At 39.3% G+C, this 24306-nt stretch overlaps 1 protein-coding gene across 2 annotated transcripts in view; it reads right to left on the bottom strand.

Moving 5' to 3' along the window:
* The window catches only part of LOC111150539 (DNA polymerase alpha 1, catalytic subunit), a 306965-nt gene that overhangs the window by 272509 nt on the left and 10150 nt on the right, over window positions 1-24306 (bottom strand). For both annotated transcript variants that reach the window (XM_022508033.1, XM_022508034.1), the window contains exons 5-16: window positions 18374-18489; window positions 17846-17908; window positions 16641-16733; window positions 16120-16207; window positions 15631-15832; window positions 15364-15542; window positions 9637-9749; window positions 8766-8882; window positions 7483-7557; window positions 6454-6592; window positions 5383-5537; window positions 469-553 (exon numbers count right to left, since the gene is read on the bottom strand). In XM_022508033.1, the coding sequence (XP_022363741.1) occupies window positions 469-553; window positions 5383-5537; window positions 6454-6592; window positions 7483-7557; window positions 8766-8882; window positions 9637-9749; window positions 15364-15542; window positions 15631-15832; window positions 16120-16207; window positions 16641-16733; window positions 17846-17908; window positions 18374-18489 (1425 nt within the window). The remainder of the gene's footprint in view (window positions 1-468; window positions 554-5382; window positions 5538-6453; window positions 6593-7482; window positions 7558-8765; window positions 8883-9636; window positions 9750-15363; window positions 15543-15630; window positions 15833-16119; window positions 16208-16640; window positions 16734-17845; window positions 17909-18373; window positions 18490-24306) is intronic.

The raw sequence follows: 24306 nt of genomic DNA, 5'->3' as shown, positions 1-24306 counted from the left end.
TATGCAGAGCAAACTCAGATCTAATTTGATATTCTGTAGCTCCTCCTAAATAGGCAGACATTCATTTATGCCTGGACATACTGTCTCACCACACAGAAACCTTGGTCAGGCTTCTATGACGGACTTTTAGAAAGACATCATGAAAAGGAAATAGTGATAGCGTAATTTTGACCCAGGGAAAAAAAGTAGAATATCCCAATAAAATAACCACTGGAACAGAAAAAAAATGTCAAACTGCCTCCCAACTTCTGCTCCTTGAACAAAATAAACCAGATGAATAGGATCCACAAATCCAATAAAACTCAGTGTCTACAGCTAACAAAAAAGTAAAAAAGAAAACTTCTTTAACAATATGTACTAACTACTCTTGAAAACATCAAAAGAAAAAGTTACTGATCAAACAGCTGGAGAAAAAGGAAGAAAAATTAAAATCAAGCCATTAGAAGACCAGCTAAAAAATATACATACCACAGAAATGTGACTGGAAGGGAGGCTGTGGGGGTGCTTTATCTAATGCAAAGCTGTGATGGACCAAAGCTGCCACAGCAATAATCTGCAGATAAAGGAGGGAAAAAGATCACTTATCAAATGCCTAATATGCATTCTGCATTTTCATCAAAACTACCAAGAATATTAAAAGATAGACATTTTCATCCATATGAATATTTTAACTTTTTATTATGAAAGTATTTACACAAACAAAAAACAAAGAAAATAGAAGGTGAAAATAGAAGTTCTGACCCGGAACTGGAACCCAGGACTCCTGACTCCCAGCCAGGGATCTCAAAAGAATAGGCAAGTGATGTTTAAAGACTCAAATCTTTAAAAAAAACAAGCTATAGATATGCATGACCAATAATACGGAGGATGCCAACCACAGATGAAGCTGGAGAAGAGGAATTGTGCGTATTCTTCATTTTCTTTTTTTGAAATCTGTACTTTCTGGGGCGCCTGGCTGCCTCAGTCAATAGAGCATGTGGATCAAGATTTTAGAGTTGAGATGGGTGTAGAGACTACTTTAAAAAAAAAAAAACAACTGGTACTTCCTAAATTTCGTGTGAACAGCAAGTACTGCTGTTGTGATTAGAAACAGTACAGGTATAGGAGAAACTCTAGAAAAAAGCAGAAAATCAAATCACATCTAAAATAAAATCCTAGCTTTTTAATAAAATACACAGAGAAAGAAGACAGAAAAGAAATACACAAAAATGTTAATAGTAGTCATCTCTGAAGGTCAGAGTTATTAGGAGACTTTTCTGTCTAAACTTTTATATGTTCATATCCAGATTTCAATGTTTTATATCAACCTATTCATCGAAGAGCCTAACTCTCCCTGTTTCTGTGCTGATACCAACAATAGCTTCCCCTGGCATTGTGTTGGAGAAAGCTTGCTGGCCCTGGGGAGAAAAAAGAAACCATTTCTCTGTGCCTAGTCAACTCCTACTCAACCACCAGTACTCAAGGTCCATCCTACTTCTTCAGAAATGACTTTTGGAGTGGACACTGAGGTGTGTCACCCAGAAGTCCTCTTCAGGACAAGGGCCTTCATTCTCCCAACTACGAAGAGAGCTTGAGGCTGACACTCACAGAGGAGTCTCTTGGAAGCTGCCTGGGGAGCACCTACACCCACTATCTAGTTAGTGCATCAGAAGGGAGAAGGGCTGTTAACTGGTAACAATCGCCCAAACCACTTATCTGAATTCAGAGCAATTCTGAAGGTCGTCACTATGCCTGAGCTCCCTGGGACTGGCTGACCCCTTTGCTGTAACTGCAACGCAGTTTTCGCCCACCGACAGGCCAGCTGCCTTCACTCTTCCACAGGGGCTGACCCTCAGAGCATCCCAAGAAGTTTCCCTAACCAGTGACACTTCCCCGGCCTCCCAAGCTAGGGCACCTTCCTTTATTAGATGTTATCCAGAGCACTGTATCCTTTGTAAGCTTTATATCTATTTCTGTTATTAGGCTAATATCTGTCTCCTTCTTTGTCTTTTGAGTCACAAGCATTCCATCACACTAACACATGGTTTAGAAACATTTGCTGAGTCAACAACTTTATTAACCAAGTAATCTAAATCCTTAGGAAGCCATCTAATTTACTTAGGGCTGCAGAAAGTCTCTCGTATTCATTCATTCATTCACTCACTCACTCAACATTTACTAAGAGAAAAAAACAGCAAAATCAACTCTCATATACCCATCATCTACCTTCAGTTATCAACTCATCAATAACCCTATCCATTTCCTGCCTCCATCCAGATTATTTGAAGCAAAATCCAGACCTACCACTTTACCCACAAATATTCCAGAATGTATCTATCTGTAAAATAAAGTTTCTCAACCTCAGCACTAGGACATTTTTGACCAAATAACTCTTTGTTACAGGGGCTGTTCTGTTCACTGTGACAGGTTTAGCAGCATCCCTTGCTGCCGATAGCACTGCCTTCCACCCCCAAGTCGTGACAACCGAAAATGCCTCCAGACATGGCCAAGTGTCCTCTAAAGGGCAAAATCTCACCCCAATGAGAATCACTACTCTAAAAGATAGTAAGTTTCTAAAATGTAACACAAGCACAGCTAATACAATTAACAGTAATTCCTTAAGATCACTAAATATCCAGGTAGGATTCAAATTTTCACGTGTTCCCAACAATCCCAGTTTTATTTATCAAGTAAGCCCAGACTCTGCAATTGGTTGATATGTAGAACTATAGGCACAACCCCTCTCAACATATTATTTCCCTGCAACTCGTTTGTTGAAGAAACTGGGTCATTCATCCTATAGAGTGCCCCACAGTATTGATTTTGCTGCTTGTATTCCAATAATACTTACATTTAACACTTTCCTGTTTCTGTACTGCCAGTGAATTCACATTTAGATCTAAAGGCCTGATTAAAATCACATTCAGGTTTTTGGCATGAATACGTTACGGGTGCTACTTACTGATTACTTCTATCAGCACAGGCACATCATGTCTGGTTAGCTCTCTTTCAGTTCTATTAGCAACCACTGGTTGCTTGATCCAGTGGTTCTAGGGGGCTTGAAGGGGGTACTTTTTTAACTAATTAAACCTTTTCCAAACACTTAACTGTTAACTATGGCCATCTACCATATTAACTATTACTAAAAGATCCAATCACATAGTAAAAAAATTTAGAGTAAAAACAATGCCAAAAAGGCTGCTGTTAAAAAACATCCCCTTCGGGGCACCTGGGTAGCTCAGTGGGTTGGGCCTCTGCCTTTGGCTCAGGTCGTGATCTCAGGGTCCTGGGATCGAGTCCCTCATTGGGCTCTCTGCTCGGCAGGGAGCCTGCTTCCTCCTCACTGTCTCTCTGCCTGACTCTGCCTACTTGTGATCTTTCTCTGCCAAATAAATTAAAAAAAAAAATCCCCTTGAATATCAAAAGGATTTAGAAGTGAACAATAAAATGTCCCCACTGACCAAAGACAAATTTAAGCATCAAAAGTTACAGTAATAATGATGGCAATGAACTGAAACATGATGTAAATATAAAACCTCTGAGTTCATAATATTCCATAAAAAAGGAAACAAAATATAAGTAACAACAAAAATAAACAAAAAAATTACTGGTCAACACTGCATGTAATGCAGGCCCCCAACTTCCTACTCAGAAAATTGGCAATGGAAGACAAAAAAGTACACAATGGCCTCATCTTTCCTCATCTCTATGAACTACTGCAGCATAACCAAATAGTGCTGGTTAATGAAGAAAAGTTAATTTTATAGAAAAATTTAACTAACAAATGCTCTAATATTTAACATGTTTAATAAACATGGAAAGGATGACAGAATTAAAAATCTGTTTTACAAGTCCTAATGAAATAACTAATTCAGGTAAAAAATAAAGGGGGGGTGGTTATTAGACCAGTAGCTCTCAAATGTGAACAATTTTGGTCTCCACCCCAAGAGGACACTTGGAAATGTGTGGAGGCTTTTTGGTTGTCACAAGTAGGGGAGAGGGGTGCCACCTGGCATTGGGCAGAGGCCAGCATCACTGCTAAACATCCCACAATGCCCAGGACAGCCCTCACAACAATGAATAATTCAGCCCAAAGCATTAGTAGTGCAAAGGTTAAAAAACCCTCCTATAGATGAAAACGTGAACCCACTAATCAATCATAGCCCCATTAACAGTGGTTTAACCAGACATTATATACCTGCTGATATATAAGGCAGTATGAAATACATCATACCACCTAAAGAGTATACTGACGCAAAAAGTCAAAACTGAATCTAATCAATTGTTTAGCGTCAACTAGCAGGGGCCAGAACATTTGTCACGTAAAGAGCCAGATACTAAGTATTTTAGGCTCTCAGGTCACACGGCCTAAGTCATGACTATTAACTCGACAGCAACTGCAGATAATATGTAAACAAATAGACACAATGTCTTTCAATTAAACTGTATTTACAAAAACAGATGGAAAGGCTGGATTTGCCCACAGGCCATACTGTGCCAACACCTGGTATAGAGGAAGAAGTCCAATGACATAAGGAAGCAAACACAGAAAATGGGACATTCTATGAGACAACAAACAATGATTCTTAAGTAAGTCAATGTCAATGGAAAAAGGGTTCGAGGGAGCTGCTCCCATTTAAAAGAGATTCAAGAGACATAAAAATGCAACACCATCTGTGAATCTTATATGAATCCTGATTCAAGTAAACCAACTGGTAGAAAACATTTCTGAGCCAGTAATATTGTAATAATTCATATGGTGACAGATGGTTACTAGACCTATCGTGTGATCATTTTGTAATGCATAAGAACATAAAATCACTATGTGGTACACCTGAAACTAAGAGATGTCAAATATAATTCAATAAAGAAAGACATTTTTGATAAACAGAATCATGTGAATATGGACTGAGTATTTTAGATGGTATCAAGGTATCACTGGTATAGTTAGTAAATGCAATAATTGTATCTATAAGAAAGAGTGCATGGTTTGAGAGATGTAAACCAAAGAATACAATGGTACATTACACATCTGCCCTTAGCTTTTAAAATACTTCAAGAGGAAAAGCAAGAGCGGGGGAAACAAGTGTGACAAAATCTTCCTAACTGTTAAGTATGAGTAAAAGGATATGGGACTTCATTATATTATTCCAAGTCCACTTAAAGTTCACCAAAATAAAAAATTCAAAAAACAAAAAATTAAAATAAGTGCAGCAATTTAAGTCTTTAAAGAAAAACTCCAACATCCAACAAATTCAGTTCATTCTCCATAATGGAGTTTGGTAGTGCATTAGTATTCTTTCTCCTCCAGAAAGAACAATTACCCCTTGTAGAATAGTTGCACAAGTCCAAGCTAGCACCGAATCTAAAGCACAGGTACACACATCTGCCCTATTTCTTTACCTCATTTTGATGTGTCTTTGCATTCTGCATCGTCTTCATGCTGAAAGACATGACCACGAGTGGAGGAGGACCAACATCTTTAATCACATTAACCAGGTCTGGTTTCAGAGCCATTGCCTCAACTTTACACCAACTGACTGGCTGATTCAAGAGCTCTGAGAATAGATACAATAGATCAATAGCCATTTGCTGAAAAAGAACAACTACTATAATTAAGACATGACCCCCATATTCTAATACGAATGTCTTATTACAGGGCGCCTGGGTGGCTCAGTGGGTTAAAGCCTCTGCCCTTGGCTCAGGTCATGATCCCAGGGTCCTGGGATCGAGCCCCACATCAGACTCTCTGCTCTGCAGGGAGCCTGCTTCCCCGCCCCCTCTCTGCCTGCCTCTCTGCCTACTTGTGATCTCTGTCAAATAAATAAATAAAATCTTTTAAAAAAAAAGAATGTCTTATTACAACATCTAACTAAAAATAAACCCAGTTACTGGGTTGTATGCAAAGCCGTGTGTGTGTGCATAGATGTGCGTGTATACACATATATTCAACTTCCTGGGAAAAAAGGTCCACAGCTTTCCTCTGATTTTCTGAAGAATCCAGGACCCCAAATAGGTTCAAAAAACAAAAATACCCTGGAGGAACCATAAAACATTTTTAAGAGATTCAAGAAGCCAAAACAGGGTATCACAGATGTAAATACTGAAAACAGGAGGTAAATAACCAAAGAGCACTAGCTGCCTCCAGCAGTGATGCCTCCCCTCCTTCCGAGGCCAGCAGTCCACTACATACAGGAGGTGAGCATCACCAGCCAGAAGTACAGGCCAACAGCAGCACAAAGAGGGATGCATGCCAACAACCACCTGGACTCACGAAAGCCTCCCTCCCACTAAAATGCCAGGCACCACAGCGATCAAATGCCTCCAAACATATTCCCTATAGTCACTCAAATACCTTGAGGAAAACAACATAAAAAAGGAAGTAGATGCACTAAAATACAGAGACCAATTCCTTCACTACTAAAAATCGCCTCTATCAGCAATCTGGCCTTCTGAACGTAAATATTCCCTTACGTGGATTTTTCACTTCGAGCCAACAAGGTCCTCTGATCTTTCTGCTCATCAAGAACAATTCCAGGCTGGATGTGTTGGTCCCAAATACATGAGAAAAAGTTTCTCCTTTCAAATCCTGAGGAAGCTGTGGCATTTCAGCCTGAAAAAGGCAAAGAAGAAAAAAAAAAAGCCCTTTTGTTTAAAACTATTACTTCACATCTTCCAAAGTCTATATTTGAAATAAACAAAAGCCTCTTTACGAACCACCAGAAGAAACCCCTTTGATATATATGAAATGTAATTTGCAACAAATGAAATCCAAAACAATTCACAGGACACAAAAACAATTCACAATGACAAAATAATGCATCTTGATGGCATCCATTAGAAGAAAAATAGGCCAAGAAGCTCCCCCAAAAGAGGATTTCTGTCCAGAGCTGTACATGCCTTACAGATAAAGAATAGCCAAATAAGTACCCACTCCATTAGAAGAATAAAAGCAAGAGTGGAACTCATTTAAAATGCTTCTATGGTACTTTTCATCACCACTGTCAGAAACATTTCTTAAAAGTTTCCCTTTTCCAATACTGTGAGATCAGAACTCTATAACAAAGGTAAAAAGAGGTTAAGGCCCAGTTAATTAACATCCCACAGCAATGACCTTGCCTATCAGGGGAGCAAGAGCAGCACTACAGCGATGCTACTGATGTTCCTCTCTCACCTTTCTGCTGCTCAGAAGGGACCCTTCAACAGACTAATGATATTCAACTCCATCATGTGGCATTCATTCCACTTGACAAGCAAGCAGTTGTGCAGTTTCAACTTATTTATTTAAAGATGCACACTTGAAAGCCAAGAAAGGCAGTACAACCAGTATTCTATATATTCAAATTATTTTTACCCAGTTTAATTATTCATTACTATAAGTCCACCTCAATGAACCGTGGGCTTGAGGATCCCTGCTGATACTCCTAATTGAAAGCCAGCTGAAATTTCAAAAATAGAGAAATGTCATGCTCAACCAAAACCCAGTAATTTTCTTTGACTTACCGAGTATCTAACTTCCAAGTACTCAGATTTTTCTGGAACATCAGGTATCTCAAAAGCATAGTTCTTTTCCACTGGCTGGGTAAGTAGATATTTAGAAACCATTAAGACAAAAACTTTTTGCAAATTAAAATGACAAGCATTACATGCACATGTCCTTGAATCTAGTATCTTTATGGAACACAAAGGTAAAGAAAGCCAAATGGGCACTCTTTCCCCTTTTCCACTGGGACTAAAACACCCAATGACAAGATACTAAAAAGACTTCTCCTGGACACTACAGAACTTAGGAATATTTGCATTCAAGCAGGGCAATAAAAGATTAAAGATTTTTATAATGTTAATGTATTCAATCACTTGCTACTCTTTGATATTAACTAACACCAACTTGCTAGAAGAATTAATATTAGCATTAAAATTATGGCTCCTATTTAATGAGTGCTTACTAAGTGCCAAGGACTGTTCTAATCACCTAGTAAAAATTTGGGGGCTTACTCTTCCAACAACTCTTGAAATAGGGTCCCATTTCTAAGTGAACAAACAGGCCGAGAACTCACTCATCTCTTACCCAAAGTCACATACTACAAAGTCATATGGCTAGGACTTAAAGCACAAGCAGTGTGGTACCAGGACCTATGCTCTTCACCATTATACCACACTACTTCTAGAATTTGACAGAACTGATCCATCAGCCATAATTCTAAGCTCAAATAGTTAAGATGATTAACCTTATCTTCAGCAACTCAATTCTCCCTTTGCTGCAATCACTGTTAAAAGTATGATGAGTTACAAGCCCCTATGATGATGGCCAAAGGTGTCATTTATCACACTAAAATCAAGACCGATCAATATGTTACACACAAATAAAAGATTTTTATCCTACCAGAAATAGCATCATAGTCCCCAATTTTTAAATATAAAACCTTAACCCTCTGACCAAAACAACCTGCCAATAACTAATAAAAACAAAATCAGAAGAGTTTCTTCTCCATTTCAGAAAGAACACAAGATATGCTACAAGGATTGGAAACAATTACTTTGCTATGTGTTACCTTTCTATTCAAACTCAAGAAAATTACTGTCTAAGTAGTTTAAAGAGAAAGAAAGTATTTTTTACAAATCTTACATACTAATTTTATATGGCTATCTATGAAATTTCCATCCAATGGATTATAGTCACAAAAAAGACATTTTGCACAAAGAAGATATACAAGAACTATTTTATAAGTCAGGAAATGAACAAACAACTAATAAACAGTGGGAAAAAATTATCACCAAATACAAACCTTGGACTTGAACTTCATGATTTTGTATTTTGCTGCTATTTTCTCATCAAATTCATCATAAACATCCTTCATTGTGATTGGAATTTCTGTCTCTTTTCCTCTACTTAGATCAATTTTCTGCTCTCCCACAGAGAGGAGAGGGGAGGGAGAAAAAATATCTGTACATGAGATCTTTTTAACAACAAGAAACCCAAATCCAATTCAATTTTCACCTTCAGCCATTTAAAACATTTAAAGAACAGTCTTACAGATATAGGAGTTCAAAGATAGCAGCAGACCCCAAAAATGGACTAAAATCAATGCCCAAATCTTCCCAGTGGCATCATAAAAGCACATCAGATAAGGACAGACTCTACAAAATGGGACAGGAGAGTTGTAAATCCTGACCAAGAAGCTTCAGATTCATAGTTCAGCTGAGATCTCAGGGGAGAGGCTGGGTTTGGGAGGGGAGTGTGGATGGGAAGTCCCAATTTAAAAAGGAGGAGCAATGGGCCTGAGCCGGTTCAACGGCCGTGGAGGGACCGGTACTGCTGCCTGCAGAGCAGAAGCAAGACAACGCCCCCAAATGCCGTCACATTTCTGAGCCATACACTCCCAACCATGATTACTAGGAAAATGAAGGGTGGGGGAAAAGATACTATTATATACTGAAACTCACACTTTGACACTCTAACGAGTCAAAAAACCCATGGTTTTACCCCATTCTCTATTTTTCCAACCTCTAAAGGAGCTGCTGACAACCAGTGGTTACTAGACAGCCAGCAAGAAAGCAGCACCAAGGCTGTGGAGAAGTCACAGCCCCACTGAAGAAGAGGGCTAGTGGCAGAACATACAAGGTACTGGGAATTAGAGGCTAATCACTAATGATCACCATTTCTCGGGGAAGGAAGTAAAGTGTTCGCTCGATGTTTTTCACCATGACACAACAGCTCACATGGGTTTTGGCGGATTCAATCCAAACTTTGCCAAACAGGAAAACCACACCTAAAAGAGTAAGGGAAAACCATGAGGAAAGAAACATTTCAATTATATCATATTAAAGGGGCAATATAAAGGCTCACTGAATGTGTCCACACATTTAGAAATCATTAAAACAAAAACTTTTTGCAAATTAAAATGACAAGCATTACATGCACGTGTCCCTGAATCTAGTATCTTGCCTTTATGACACATTTTTTTACAGTAAATTTGTATCTGCTCCCCACTCCACAAGCATAGTTCGCTTAGTCAGTACTTAAGCCATGTGACAACACCACACTAGTAAAACCTGAGAAAACAGGGGATAGAATGATTCTCTAACTTGGTGTGAACATTTTGCTAGAGACATCATAGGTAAATACAGACTAACCTCACTTACTAAGAAGACATCCCAAGTCCGAGTAGACACACTTGGGGAACTACTAAGATACCCCAGGTTAGTGCAGAAACCCCTGGGGGAATTGCAAAGACATCCCAGGTCAGTGTAAACATAACTCAGAAATTACAGAGCTACCCGAGGTCAGTATGGGGAAAAAAATTCCCCAGAACTGGGACTACCCAGATTAAGAGAAACAAAAAAAGCAAACTATTTGCTAACGAATCTCCTATTTAAACCTCTTATAAAGTATGAGAATACTAAATCGCTTTTTAGCACTTGTACTCACCAATAAAAATTAACATTCATGTATAACAATAACTCTGTATGGTACATCAATATTTTTCTACATGTAAAACTGCATTTGGGGAAAAAGATAAGAGATCTCATACACCTTATTCCATATAATGATAAATATCTCATAATACAGTTCAACTATTATCTCCTATTTTACCCTTTCTACCTCATAGACAACTAAAAAATCTGGATAGGTAGTGCTCGTCTCATTCCTTGCTCTTCAATTTCTGTGTAACAAATGTTCTAGTAACCAAACCAGCAAACATGTCCCTTTTGAGATTCCTATGTAATATATACCACAAAGTAAAAACAAGCCTTTCTAGATAGATATCAAATCACTGTTCCTGAAAACTGGACATCAGGAAAGGACTCCAGAGATCTGATAGTCAACCTAAGAGATGGCCACTGTGCAAAATCCCAAGCTCTGAGCATAATTAGACAGCAGTAATCAACATAGCCACTCAACACAGCCACTTGTCTGAGACACTAAGAAAATTCTGGCACATGCAAAGGCTACTGTTCACAAGGCCAATTACTCCAGTTTCACAAGATAGCTCATCAGTGCTTCCTTTTGTCACTCGTTCTAGTAGAAATAAGACCACCTAAAAATTTTCATTTCTGCAGATGATTAAATTCTTAAAAGAGTTGTGTGATTATCAGCTGGGGTGGGGGAAAGAAGGGGAGAGGGAAGGGAGGACTGTGGGGAACGATTAAAAAAGAAAAAAAAATCACAGGAGCTCAGAAAATTAAAAGTCATCCTCACAACAGTTAGAGACGAAAAAACAAAATTCCATGCAAAGAAAAATAAAGACCCTAATATTGGATTCACAGATTCAAATAGCTCATTTTACAGTCAAACTAATATCACACTTCATGCACACATTTGACACTGTTTATGCCTCATTTGCCACAAAAAGATCATGGTAAACAAAGATTACATTTCCCCCAAAGTTACTAGCTGAAACCAGGTGCAGTCAGGATTATTCAACCTTGAAAAAGTCATAATGAAGACAGGATATCTTCCCATATGCAAAGAGTAAGATTCTTTTCATAATTATGGAGCATTCAGCAACAACTGACTTACTTAGAATCTGTAAGAAAGTGAGACACAATAACAGGGTCTTTGGGAGTACTTCGTTTTTATTAGCAGCATTGATTTCACCAAGGCTCAGTGATCATTACCTGCTATCATGATGAAACTGTTCAACCCCCTGAGATTAAAGGACTTTTTTTTTTTTTACAAGCCATCCTTTTTAACCCGTTGGCATCAATCACAGAGGACATAGCTTAAGAAGCACCACGGAATGGCACAGTGGACTGAGGGTGAGAAGCCCAGAGCTCTGCCACTAAAAGCTGCCCACTTTATCTTTTGGAGCCTTAGCTTCCTCCTCTGTAACTAGACCAGATTGTCTGAGGATTATTCCAGCACAAGAAATTTCCTTTTACCATTGCATTTGGAAGACGGGCCAATAACAGACTACTATCTCTTTCAAATGCAAAATATATCCCAATAGTGGTTGGAAAGGCCTATCCTCGACTATGGTAGCAACAGGAATTCGGTAAGGATACATACCATAAACTGGCTGCTTTTCCTAATACAGCTGTGCTTCAATGCCTCAATCTAAACCTCCAACACCGATTACTACAGCCAAGCACTAGCCTTTAGAAATTTCTGTGATGCCAGAATTGTTCTGTTATCTGTGCCATCCACAGATATGGTAGCTACTAGCCACATGTGGCTATTAAAGCATTCAGAATGGGGTTACTGGCTGAGAAACTGAATTTGAAATTTTATTTCATTTTATTTTCTTAAAGATTTTATTTACTTATTTGACAGACAGAGATCACATGTAGGCAGAGAGGCAGGCAGAGAGAGGAGGGGAAGCAGGCTCCCTGCTGAGTGGAGACCCCGATGCAGAGCTCCATCCCAGGACCCTGAGATCATGATCTAAGCCGAAGGCAGAGGCCTAACCCACTGAGCCACCCAGGCACCCCAAATTTTATTTCACTTTAATTTAAATCTAAATTTAAAGAGCTACATGTAGACATATATGGTACCACAGTGGACAGTGCAGCTCTAGACCTTGTCCTGCAAAACAATGTTTTGTTTTTTTTTAAATAAGAGTATCAACCAGTAAACAAAAGGTAGAAAAAAATAAACTCATTTTTACACAGGACAGAAAGAAGATTGTTGTTTCTTAAGGTTCTAATCCTTGGCAATTGACACTGTGCATTCTGATGTTTTGTACGTGGATTAACGTGGGGGGGGGTGCAACACTCATCTCTGTTACCTATTCTTCCCCCACACCCTTGTAATAAGGCTTTACGAGGTAATTTCAATAACAGCAGTGAATGCACCTCTGGCTCTCTGAAACCTTTCATGTGCATCATGCACAGGACTGTCAATCACTGTGTGGTTTATTTCAATGAACATTTATTAAATCCCTACTATGTGCGTGGCACTGTAGTAGAAGCTGAAAAGAAAAGGTCCCAGCCATCCAGGAGTTAAATAAAAGGGTTTGGGACAAGAAAAATTCAGAATCAGATCTTTATAAAATAATATAACAAACACTATGATGGGAAAGGGTATGATGGGGTACCAGGGAAAGGGCCCTTAGGCCAGTCTGGAGGATTAGGAAAACTTCCCAGACATGACACACCTGGGCTGAGCCAAACACAGGGAGTAAAGGAACACAGTATCAAAAACAACAGGTACAGAGAACTATCTCTAGAACACAAAAGTCATACACAGCAGGTATCAGAAGCCTTGCTAAGGAACTTGGACTGTACGTTGTAGGCAGCAAAAAACTCCAGCTACACAGGAGTTTTCTTTTATTCTTTCTTTTTTTTTTAAACAAGGAAATGATGTGATCAGTGCTACCCATCTGAACAATCACTCTGGCTGCAATGGAGGGGATGACAGCTAAAAGATCCTTTAGGAAGCTGGTGCAATGGTTTCAGTAGGCAAGAAGGAATCAGAGGCAACTACAGAGAGAAGACAGCTTGTCTACTTTCGGAGGGGAAGACTAACAAGACTTGGTGAGGAGAATGAAGGAAAGGGGCAGTCAAGGCTTACTCCCAATTTTCAGTTTTGAGGGAACTATTAGCCAGGACAGGGAATCAAATCCAGCACGGAGCAAATCCAGCAAAGGGATTAGCATTGGGAAGGACAGGCCCACCACATCACACAACTCTAGCAAGCCCCACAGTGTCATTGTGCTCCAGGAAGCCTAAAACACATGAAACACATGTGAAAATGGTGTCCCCTTGAAGCCACACAACAGGGCAGGCCAGGATTTCAGCAATTGATGGGAAATCCTTGCTCAGCCTCACGCAATCCCACTTACCAGTCTACCTTCCACTGGTGAGTAGCAAAGAGGTAAACAAGGAGGTGAGAGGACCTAACCAAATTATCTTGTCACAGCTAAAGTAGATACCATTTCTAAGATGGCTCTTTCTTTACCTATGAAACTAAGACGTGGCAGTTTGCTACTCAAATGGCTGTGTATATATTCCTGTGCATTTGATATGCTGAAGCCTATTAATGCTTCTGCCCCCTCCCTTCACAGAGACAGTAACAACTTTCCAGTTAGTCAACGCCTGATTATCTTTAAGGTAAATCTGGTCTTCAAGTCTGATGGTTAATACTTAACTCTTCTTACTCATTCACTTCCTATACTGATACTCTATTTTCACCAGACACAGCCTCTAGGAAACCACTTTGAAAAGTACAGTTGCATCTACCCTCATACCCAGACATGGATCTGAATAAAGGCAACTCTATTTCAGGATATGTATGGTATATTAATCCAACATACCTTGGCATGCCCAGCCCTGCAGTGTATGGCTCAAGGACTACAAAAAGAAACCAGAGTGCCTCCTGGCTTTGAGTCAGAATTCACATTTTCAGCTCATTTGGAGGAGGATCTGGGAATCATCTGTGATTCCTCCTTCCTGTCAGCTCCCACATCAAGCCATCAACAGGTTCACATCAAAATCCACGTGAGATGCATTCACTCTTCTTCTCCACAGCCACCACAAGGCCAAGTAACTAGCATGCCCGCCCTGGACTGACTGATCTCCAGGGCTTCTCCACCCCCACCCAACCCCAAACACGCCATTCTCCACACAAACTGGAAGGCTCTTGTTAAACTGTAAACCCAACCATATGACCACCATCCCCTCCACCAGCACTTAAAATCCTCCACCACATCCCCCTCTGCTCTTAAAGATCTAAATTCCTCATTATGGCTTTCAAGGTCCTTCATTACCTGCCCTTTGCCTTTGTCTCCAGCTTCATTTTCTACCAATCTTGGCCCTTGACTGACTGTGCTACAACCACAGAGGCCTCCTTTCTCTCTCCAGGCCTCTGTGCTCACTGTTTCCTCAGGCTGATACACTCTTTCCTCAGCTCAGCATGGGCTTCCAATCTCAGCCCAATGGTGGTCTCCTCAGACAGGCCTTCCTCAGCCATCCCCCTACTAAATGCCTTCACACCATTTATCAACTTACCTTAATTACTGCCCATTCCCCCCACAGCTCCCACCCCACTAGAATATAAGCTCCATTAGGACTGGGAACTTGTCCAGTTTGTTCATGCCATCTCAGTGCCTGGCACACAACAGGTGTCCAATGTGCTGAATAAAGAAGCAAATTACTGACTGATTCCATTTAAAATAAAATGTGTAACTACAACTTTAGATACATCAAAGGTTAACTATAAGTACACATCCCAAAATCACATATAACTGGTTTACAGGAAAAAAAATGTTTAAGGATTGTTCATACGACAACTCCTCTCCACCTGGGCTGCTCGCATCCTTTACAATGAACGAGTGGTGCTTTCTTACAACACACGTACATGAGGACAGAGTCTTTGTCAACTATAATAACTAAACCACTTAAGAGAAAGGCACTATTCTGTATTAAAGAGGTACATATGATTACCTGGTTGATTGTACTGATCTTCATAAGCATCCAGCCAATAAAACTGAAACACTTGCTCCTCATCTGTCCCTTTTACCAGTGGGAGGTGACTGGAATCCACTTGGACTTCCTGGGCTGAGAAACCGCTGTCATCTTCCTGATCAATGTCCCAACAAGAAACATCTGGGAGAAAACTTCCCCTGCAGAAATTACATTTTGAAAACCTTTCAAAATCCAACAGAATAATTTATAGTGCTACTTGCCAGAAACGTCATAAAATGCTCTTACAAGTAGGACGTGGTCCCTTTCCCAGGATCTGCCTCATGCTTCACCCCCTCTGCTGGCTCACTCTCTTGGTGCCAAGTCTTGACAGCCACAGGCTCCACATCCACTTCCTCAGCCTCCATGGGCTCATCAAAGTCACCGTCTTCAAAATCCATTGCTCCTGAGTCCTCCTTGTCATCTACACACAACGCTGGCACTGGCTCTCCTGTAGGCGTCATCACACATTCCCATCATGTACTGCTGCCATGGAACACAAAGGCCTCCCCAGCACGGTGATAGGAGCCTACCCTTTCTCCCACACTGCATTTGCATTTCTCTTCCATCTCCAAACTGGATGTTTTTTAACTTTTACTGCTGTGGATTCAAACCTGTCACAACTGAACCTGCTATCATAATAGCTTCAAAATCATCTCCACTTCCTCCTTCACGGCACCTCCATTTCTGACAGCAGTTTGCAACTACCCTTGTAGTTCTGCCTGACGTCAGACTTACCAGCAAATTCAGCACATTTAAGGGGAACTGAAGTTAATGGAGGCTCCTTCCTTAAGACAGGGGAAGCCGTTTTTCCTGAAGGAACTACCTGTAAATATTTTTTAAATGTTCAGTCAGTTAGACCAGCATACCAAAAAAATATGCAACCATCCTACCCTGACCAGAGAAAATGACAGTTCCCACTTATACAACAATTTTATGTATTATTAACGTAATAGCTTCCATTATTTTACTGTTACCTACGTTTACAAAAAAATGCTTGTTTCCAGGAAGAAAATTATTACATTTAGCACTGCTGTAATACCTATAATAAACACATACTAGTTACTAAAAATTTACTATGAAAAAACCAGGTACACGCTATTCTTGAAATACATGAAACTATATAATGAAACAGGAGGCCTAATTTAAAACAAAAATCAAGAACAAGTTCAAAAGCATTTCCCTCAAATAGAAAATCAACTAACTAAGTTTTAAGCAATAATATAAATCAAGATTGAAGGTATTTCCACACACTTTACCTTGGGGGTGTGCACAGAGAAAGGATTCGGTGAAGCTCCAATGGATCTTTTTTTCTTTGGTATCATTACAGGTGGTGGAGTTATCTGAGGTTTCTAAAGGGAAGAATAAGACATTCCCTGCCATGCTTGGCTTTCCACAGACAGAAAAAAGTGCATTTCCTCCCCCATTAAGGCCCAATAAGCAAAGCATTTTTTTCCTTCCCTGCTCCCCCCACAGATCTATGTTCATGTACTGTAGTTACTATAGCAACAATACCACAGACTCATGAGAAAACCAGAATAGATATTAAGTCCACCTCTCAACAATTTTTTCTTTTTACAACTTAACATACTTTCCCCCTACCCTTCCAGGATATTGCATTTAAAAACTGTCAAGCTAGAGGGGCACCTGGGTGGCTCAGTGGGTTAAAGCCTCTGCCTTCAGCTCAGGTCATGATCCCAGGGTCCTGGGATCAAGCCCCGCATCAGGCTCTCTGCTCAGCGGGGAGCCTGCTTCCCTTCCCCTCTCTCCGCCTGCCTCTCTGCCTACTTGTGATCTCTGTCTGTCAAATAAATAAATAAAAATCTTTAAAAAAATAAATAAATAATAAATAAATAAATAAAATAAAAACTGTCAAGCTAGAGCCACACGTATTGATGTTAGTTGGTTTAATCAAGGGTTACTTGGAAAGAAACACCCCCCCCAAATCTGTTTAGTCCTCGTGAAATAGCCCAAATGCAAATTGCCAGAGCAGCTGAGCCTGTCTGAGTTCTCTCAGGGACAGCTCACTGACTCTTGTCCTTTACTCCCTCTCTGAATTCAAGATGAGGATCTCACAGCCAAATGTGCAGACTGACAGGTATCAGTCTATTTCGGGATCATACACTGCAGCAACTGAACACAAGAAGTGGGCACTCCCAAGACTGACTCGTGTTATGTATTCGTACTATCTCAAACACATCCCCACGTAGCCCCATCGACATAATTGCAGAACTTGTAACAGCTGGAAACTACTCACCTAAAGTGGTAAGAAAGCCAGTTTGGAGAGTTGTTTGGGAAAGGGGTTATTTTTCTTTGTGGGGTTTTATTTTGGGTGTATACAGTGGTATTGTCATTGAATTTTTTTTGTTTTAAATTCTAGCAACAGTCTGTTCTATAAAATTACTGAATTATTTCTTCAGCCTATGACCCCTGCATATTTGACAACTCCCAGAGAATGACTTACCTCAGTGTTCAGATCTTGTAGAATGTCACCTAGCAGATCATCCTTGGACAAATCTACCACTTTCTGGAAATTATAAAGACAGGTAGAATGAGAAAGCCCTGCATTTCATGTTTTCACCCAGACCATGTGTCTGTGAAACGAAGAACCCAACCAGTTAGTCCTTGCCTCTTCAGTCTTGAGTGCTCATCTACTGTTCACAGATCTTAACAATCACCTGTGTACATTTAATGCCTAAATCTAGAGCTCGCATCCTGTTTTTACCCTCATTTCATGATCCTCCTGCTAGCAAATCAATGAAACAAACACACTGTCCATGCAGCTTTTCATTCACTTTTCTATCTCCAAGTTCCAAACAATGAGGTTCCTAAATTCACCCGGAAATCTACATCTACTTTTGTGACTGAAATCAGGAAAATACAACTGAAATAGCTAAGCTCAAATACATTGAGCACCTATTGTCTATACAATCAAATACTAAATTTACTTCTCAAAAGAAAAGACAAAATATCAGAAAATTACGAAACTCACATCTGCAGTCTTCTTCCCAGCACTAGCAATGAACATTGACTTGATATTGTTTGGTTTTGTCACCGCAGCCTTCTTTACATTCCTCCTGTCTTTGGTACGTGCTTTACCATCTTTTCCTGTTGGAATATAACTGATTTATAAACATGCACCAGCAAAAATCAATATGGGAAACTAAAAGCCAAGTCACCTGCCCTGTGTACAGGAGAATGAGAAGAAAAACATAAAGAATTCAAAATACAAAATATGAGATTTTATACATGGTACACAGGAAAGAATTGTTAAAAACAGCTTAATTCCAGAAAACTTAGGATAAATGTTATTATAAAAACTGATGACAGGGCTCCTGGCTGGCCCAGTCAGTGGAGAGTGCAACTCTTAATCTTGGGGTTGTAAGTTTGAGGCCCACGTTGGGTGTAAAGATATTAAAAATCTTTTAAAAACTGATGAAATACTAGTTAAATACCAGAATAAGTTATTAAGTGGGATTTTTTAATGGCTATCGTTAGTGTGAATAAAAATCCTGTTAAAAGGTCGGGGGGGGGGGGGTTATGTTTTTTTTTTTAAAGATTTTATTTATTTATTTGACAGATCACAAGTAGGCAGAGAGGCAGGCACAGAGAGAGGGGGAAGCAGGCTCCCTGCTGAGCAGAGAGCCTGACACGGGGCTTGATCCCAGGACCCTGGGACCATGACCCGAGCCGAAGGCAGAGGCTTTAACCCACTGAGCCACCCAGGTGCCCCATGTTTTTTTTTCCAAGAGAAATAAAATGCTCAAGCTCATCTGGAACCAAGGGATTAGTGTAGCAGCCTTCATGAGATCATCTTTTTAGTGCTATCCTGAATCTGACAGGAAAACTAACTGTGAAGAAATAGGATTACCAGTCATGATAGTATAGCATCCTAATTTCCATCTTATGAGGAACAGCACCTACACACACACACAATATGTTGTCACAACACTAAATGGCACAGAGATATCCACTCAGTAAAGAACAACTTGTGCCACATGTTTTCTCTTATGGCCATGTGTAAATCACCTACAAACTCTTCTAATACTGTCAGTTTTACTCTCTCTTTCAGATTCATGCCAGAGAAGTCTCTTCCTCAAAAAGACCTAGAATGAATAGATCATATAGTGTGGTAGCAGCATAATACTCACAACAGATGAAATAGAAAATCGAATCCAGAAAAAACTAAATTACTTATGGAATTTAGCACATAATAAAGGTGGCATCTCATATCACTGGGGAGAAGATGGACTTTTTAATAAGTAGTGTTGGCTACCCATATGTAAAGAAGCCAGTATAAACACCAAATAAATCAAAGATCAAAATTTTTAACATGAGAATATCCTAGACTTTAATAAAAAGGCAAGTTTCAGGGTACCTGGGTGGCTCAGTCAGTTAAGCCTCTGACTCTTGATTTCAGCTTAGGTCATGATCTCAGGGTTGTAAGATCAACCTGGGCTGGGCATGGAACCTGCTTAAGATTCTCTCTCTCTCTGTCTGCCTCTCTCTCTACCCCCCATCTCTTAAAGAAAAAAAAAAAAGGCAGGGTGCCTGGGTGGCTCAGTGGGTTAAGCCGCTGCCTTTGGCTCAGGTCATGATCTCAGGGTCCTGGGATCAAGTCCCGCATCGGGCTCTCTGCTCAGCAGGAAGCCTGCTTCTCTCTCTCTCTCTCTCTCTCTCTCTCTCTCTCTCTGCCTGCTTCTCTGCCTACTTGTGATCTCTGTCAAATAAATAAATAAAATCTTTAAAAAAAAGGCAAGTTCCTTTGCAACCTGGGTTTTGGGAAAGTCTTTCTGATTCAAAATCCATCTGTAAGGAAAAAAAACTGATAAATTCAATTACAACAGAAATAAATTTAAAGACAAAACATGAAAAAATATATAATGTTTTACAGATAAAGGACCAATTTCTCTGATAAAAAAAAAAAAAAAGTGCCCTGGATTTAAAAAGCCCCAAACCCAAAAGGAATGTGCACAATAAACACGCACAAACAGTTCACATAAAAAATATATAAACAGCTATTACATTTTATGAAAAGATGCTCAACTTCATGTGTAAAAGAAACGCAAATGAAAACCACACCGAGATGTTATTTCTCGTGTATCAGAGTGGCAAAACTCCAAAAGCTTCACAATACACTCTGTTGGTGAGGCCATAGGAGTATAAATTGTTGGAAGATGGGAACTCAAATTGTTAATGGGAGTGTAAAATGGGACAACTGCTAGAGCAATAGTTCATAAAACTTCACGTGCATTTTCCTCTCTGAGCCAGCAATTCTCCTTCTCGGAATTTTCTGAGGAAAGCATCATATGCACCAAGTTATTCAATGCAAAATTATTTGTAAAGGCAAATTACTGAAGGTTCCTGGGTGGCTCAGTCGGTTAAGCGTCTGCCTTCAGTTCTGGTCATGATCTCAGAGTCCTAGGATTGAGTCCCGCATCGGGTTCCCTGCTCCGTGGGGGGGCCTGCCCCCCTATCTCATGAATAAATAAATTTTAAAAATGTAAAAATAAAAATAAAAGCAAATTACTGAAAATCTAATTGACAATTCAGTGAAGCCATTTGAATACACCATCATCATACATTTATACAGTAAAATACTATGCAACAATATAGAAACAAGTAAAAAAGAAAAAAGATCTCTATGTGCTAATATAGGATGATTTTCACGATAGCATGTTAAGTGAAAAAACACAAAGTACAAAAGCATCTATAGGAAAATATCTTTCATGTAAGGAAAAAAAAGTAAATAAAAATATATACACATAAATCCATTCCTGGGTAGATACTCCCAAGAACTGAAAACAGGTGTTCAAACAAAAACTTGCACACAAATGTTTATAGCAGCACTATTCGCAATAACCAAAAAGTAGAAACATCCTAAATTCCACATGCAATGGAATATTATTCAGTCATAAGAAAGAATGAAGTACTAATACATGCTACAACATAAGGGAAACTTGAAAACATCACACTAAACTAAAGGAGCCACACACAAATGGTCACACAGTTTATCATTCCATTTACCTGAAATACTCAAAATAGGCAAATCCATAGAGATGGAAAGACTAGTAGTTGCCAGGGGATCTGGGAAGGAAGACTGGGGAGTGACTGTTAAATGGATATGGGTTTCCACTCAGAGGGTTAAAAATGTTCTGGAACTAGATAATGGTCATGGCTACAAGCACTGTTAATGTATTAAACGTCACTTATGAGAAATTATATGTATATTTAACCACAATAAAAAGGGCATTTTTTCATGTGCCTAAAAATGTAAAAGTCTATAGGACATTTGTGAGAAATATAAGACAAGAGAAATAATTTTTTTATTGCGATCATTTGGCAGTTTGGAAACAGAATATAATTAATGGCCAAAATGTTTAGAATACAAAATACAGGTCCTAATACAGGGTATCAAGAGAGAAGGTCAACAGAGGTTTGAATAACAAGGAAGGTTTCATAAGCAGGCTTTAATTTCACCATTGTAGGTTAGTAGTATCTAGAGATAAGGACAAAAAGAAACATAAAAAATAGGAGTCAACATTTGATGTAGAATCTTCCACAATTTTAGTGCTTCTGTTTATTTGTTTTATTCATTTTTCTACTAATTTTTTTCATTAGGACTTAGTTAATATTTTCTGTCTCTATTTGAAGCATGTCAGGGATTGGATCCACACCACAGTTACCCTTTTATACATCTGTGCAAAACGTTACAATTTCTTCCAAGTCCTTAAAGTGGACTGCAAAATTCCACTTCCCTTCCTAAGATTTTGAGACCTTATTGGGCTCTCCTAAGGGACACTGAAACAGTGGGGACTTGTGGATGAATGGTGCCAAAGCATGGGATAAAGACTTCCGAGACTAGCTCTCCTCCAGAATGCCAAGTCATTCTCTTCACTGATGTATTACTGTGAAGAAATAACAAGATGACAACGGAAAGAAAAAGATGGTTCATTTACTCAACAAAAGCTGCATACTTTCTCTGCACTTGTTACTGTGATTGGCAGAGAGATGACTAGGACATGGGTCCTTTTCTCAAGAACTTCCCTGTCCAGTGCAACCTAATTTACAGCCAACAAAAGTCATGTCCAGGTAAGTGATAGGACTCACTCAAAATGATACAGGCAATGAACAACATAACCAGAACTTGAACAAAGGCCTCCTCAGTTCAGGGCTCCTGAACTGAAGGAGCACTGAGGCTGTGCACTGAGCACTGAAGGAGCACACAGGCTCCTTTCGTTCTCTTCTTCATGGACATACAAAAACTAGGAATACACAATTAACCACACCGTGACCAAACAGTACCACTGTGTAGAGTTCCTACATTACAAAGGTTGGCAGAAACAAGAAAGTCCACATATCCTAACTTAACTAATGAATGAATAAATAACATCCCACATTTTAAAAATACACACATCCTTACTTTTTTGGAAAAGGAGAAACATGAAGGATAATCAGAAACTATTAAAAATGGTTACCTATGGAAATGTGTAGAAATGAAGAAGTAGAAAGCACAGGGGTGAGAGTAAGATTTACCTGAGTCTATCTCAATATCGTTATGATTTTGAAATCATAGAAATGTCTTACAATATTCAAAAAATAAAATTAAAATGGAAGGATTTTTTAAAACCCTAATATGAATACAAACACAAATGAATCTAGAGTAAACTGATAGAATAGCATACAGAAAAAAACGACTTCATAACACCTTCCAAACACAATTCTCTTAACTATACACTTTTACCAAGATATAAACCAAATAAAACCATAAAGAAATTATAAACTTCATTTAGAAAGGTTGTCAGTAGACATGCTGATTTAATAGCTCTAAAATTTCTAAAATTATTTTGTGTCTCTTTTAGAGCACAAGGGTTTTCACTGGGGTTGAAGGCAGATACAAATATAGAACTGGTGAAGGTGAAGAAGAGCCCTGTGGTGTTGTATTTGAATTGAATATATCAGCATGAAACCATAACATCTATATAAAATCTCTGAATTCTGTTCACCAAAAGGGCCTAGAAACCATTACACCTTAGTAGCAAGGAGTACCATCCATTCCCTAGATCTGAATACCATTCTCCACTAAAGAAGCCATGACTCTTGGGAGAAATGGTTAGATTCCAGGTCTGGGACAAGACAAACACAAGGAGAACCTGGAACATCTTGTTGGCTCAGGAAGCAAGGAAATGCTCAAAGACTGATGGGGTCATGTTAAAAAGGACACAGGAGGCAGCTCAAGGAGGCTCCCAGTGCCAAATGTGGGATAATATGAACATCACGAAAAAAAATAATGATAATGGATACTGAACTGTAACAACAATTTCAGTCCATGAGTTTGAAGCGATCGCTTTAAAAAGGACAGAAACAAATCATCAATAGATGCTGAAAGCACTGGGGGAGAGCTAATGGGGAAAACAGACACAGGGTCTCAAATTATCACCCCATATTTACATTAATACAAAGGTGGAAAGGTAGCTTTATAAGCAAAAGACCTCACAAACATCATTTTATTTTATTTTTTTTAAAGATTTTATTTATTTATTTATTTGACAGACAGAGATCACAAGCAGGCAGAGAGGCAGGCAGAGAGAGAGGGGGAAGCAGGCTCCCTGCAGAGGAGAGAGCCTGATGTGGGGCTTGATTCCAGGACCCTGAGATCATGACCTGAGCCGAAGGCAGAGGCTTTAACCCACTGAGCCACCCAGGTGCCCCACAAACATCATTTTAATCAAGAGATCAAACCTAGTATCACCAAGAATGGGACAAAGTGATCTTATGTACCCCTGATATGATCAGTGGGAAAGACACCACTTAATCTACATTTTATTTTTGACTCTATGCACCAAGAAGCAATCAGGCAAATCCCAGACCACGGGACATTCAACAAAGCCAGCCTAGTCCCTTCAAAGATGTCAAGGTCATGAA

The sequence above is a fragment of the Enhydra lutris genome, unplaced genomic scaffold (assembly GCF_002288905.1).
Source record: "Enhydra lutris kenyoni isolate GAN:26980312 unplaced genomic scaffold, ASM228890v2 scaffoldscaffold23, whole genome shotgun sequence".
In the NCBI taxonomy this organism is placed as follows: domain Eukaryota; kingdom Metazoa; phylum Chordata; class Mammalia; order Carnivora; family Mustelidae; genus Enhydra; species Enhydra lutris.
This window is presented reverse-complemented; position numbering and strand designations above follow the sequence as displayed.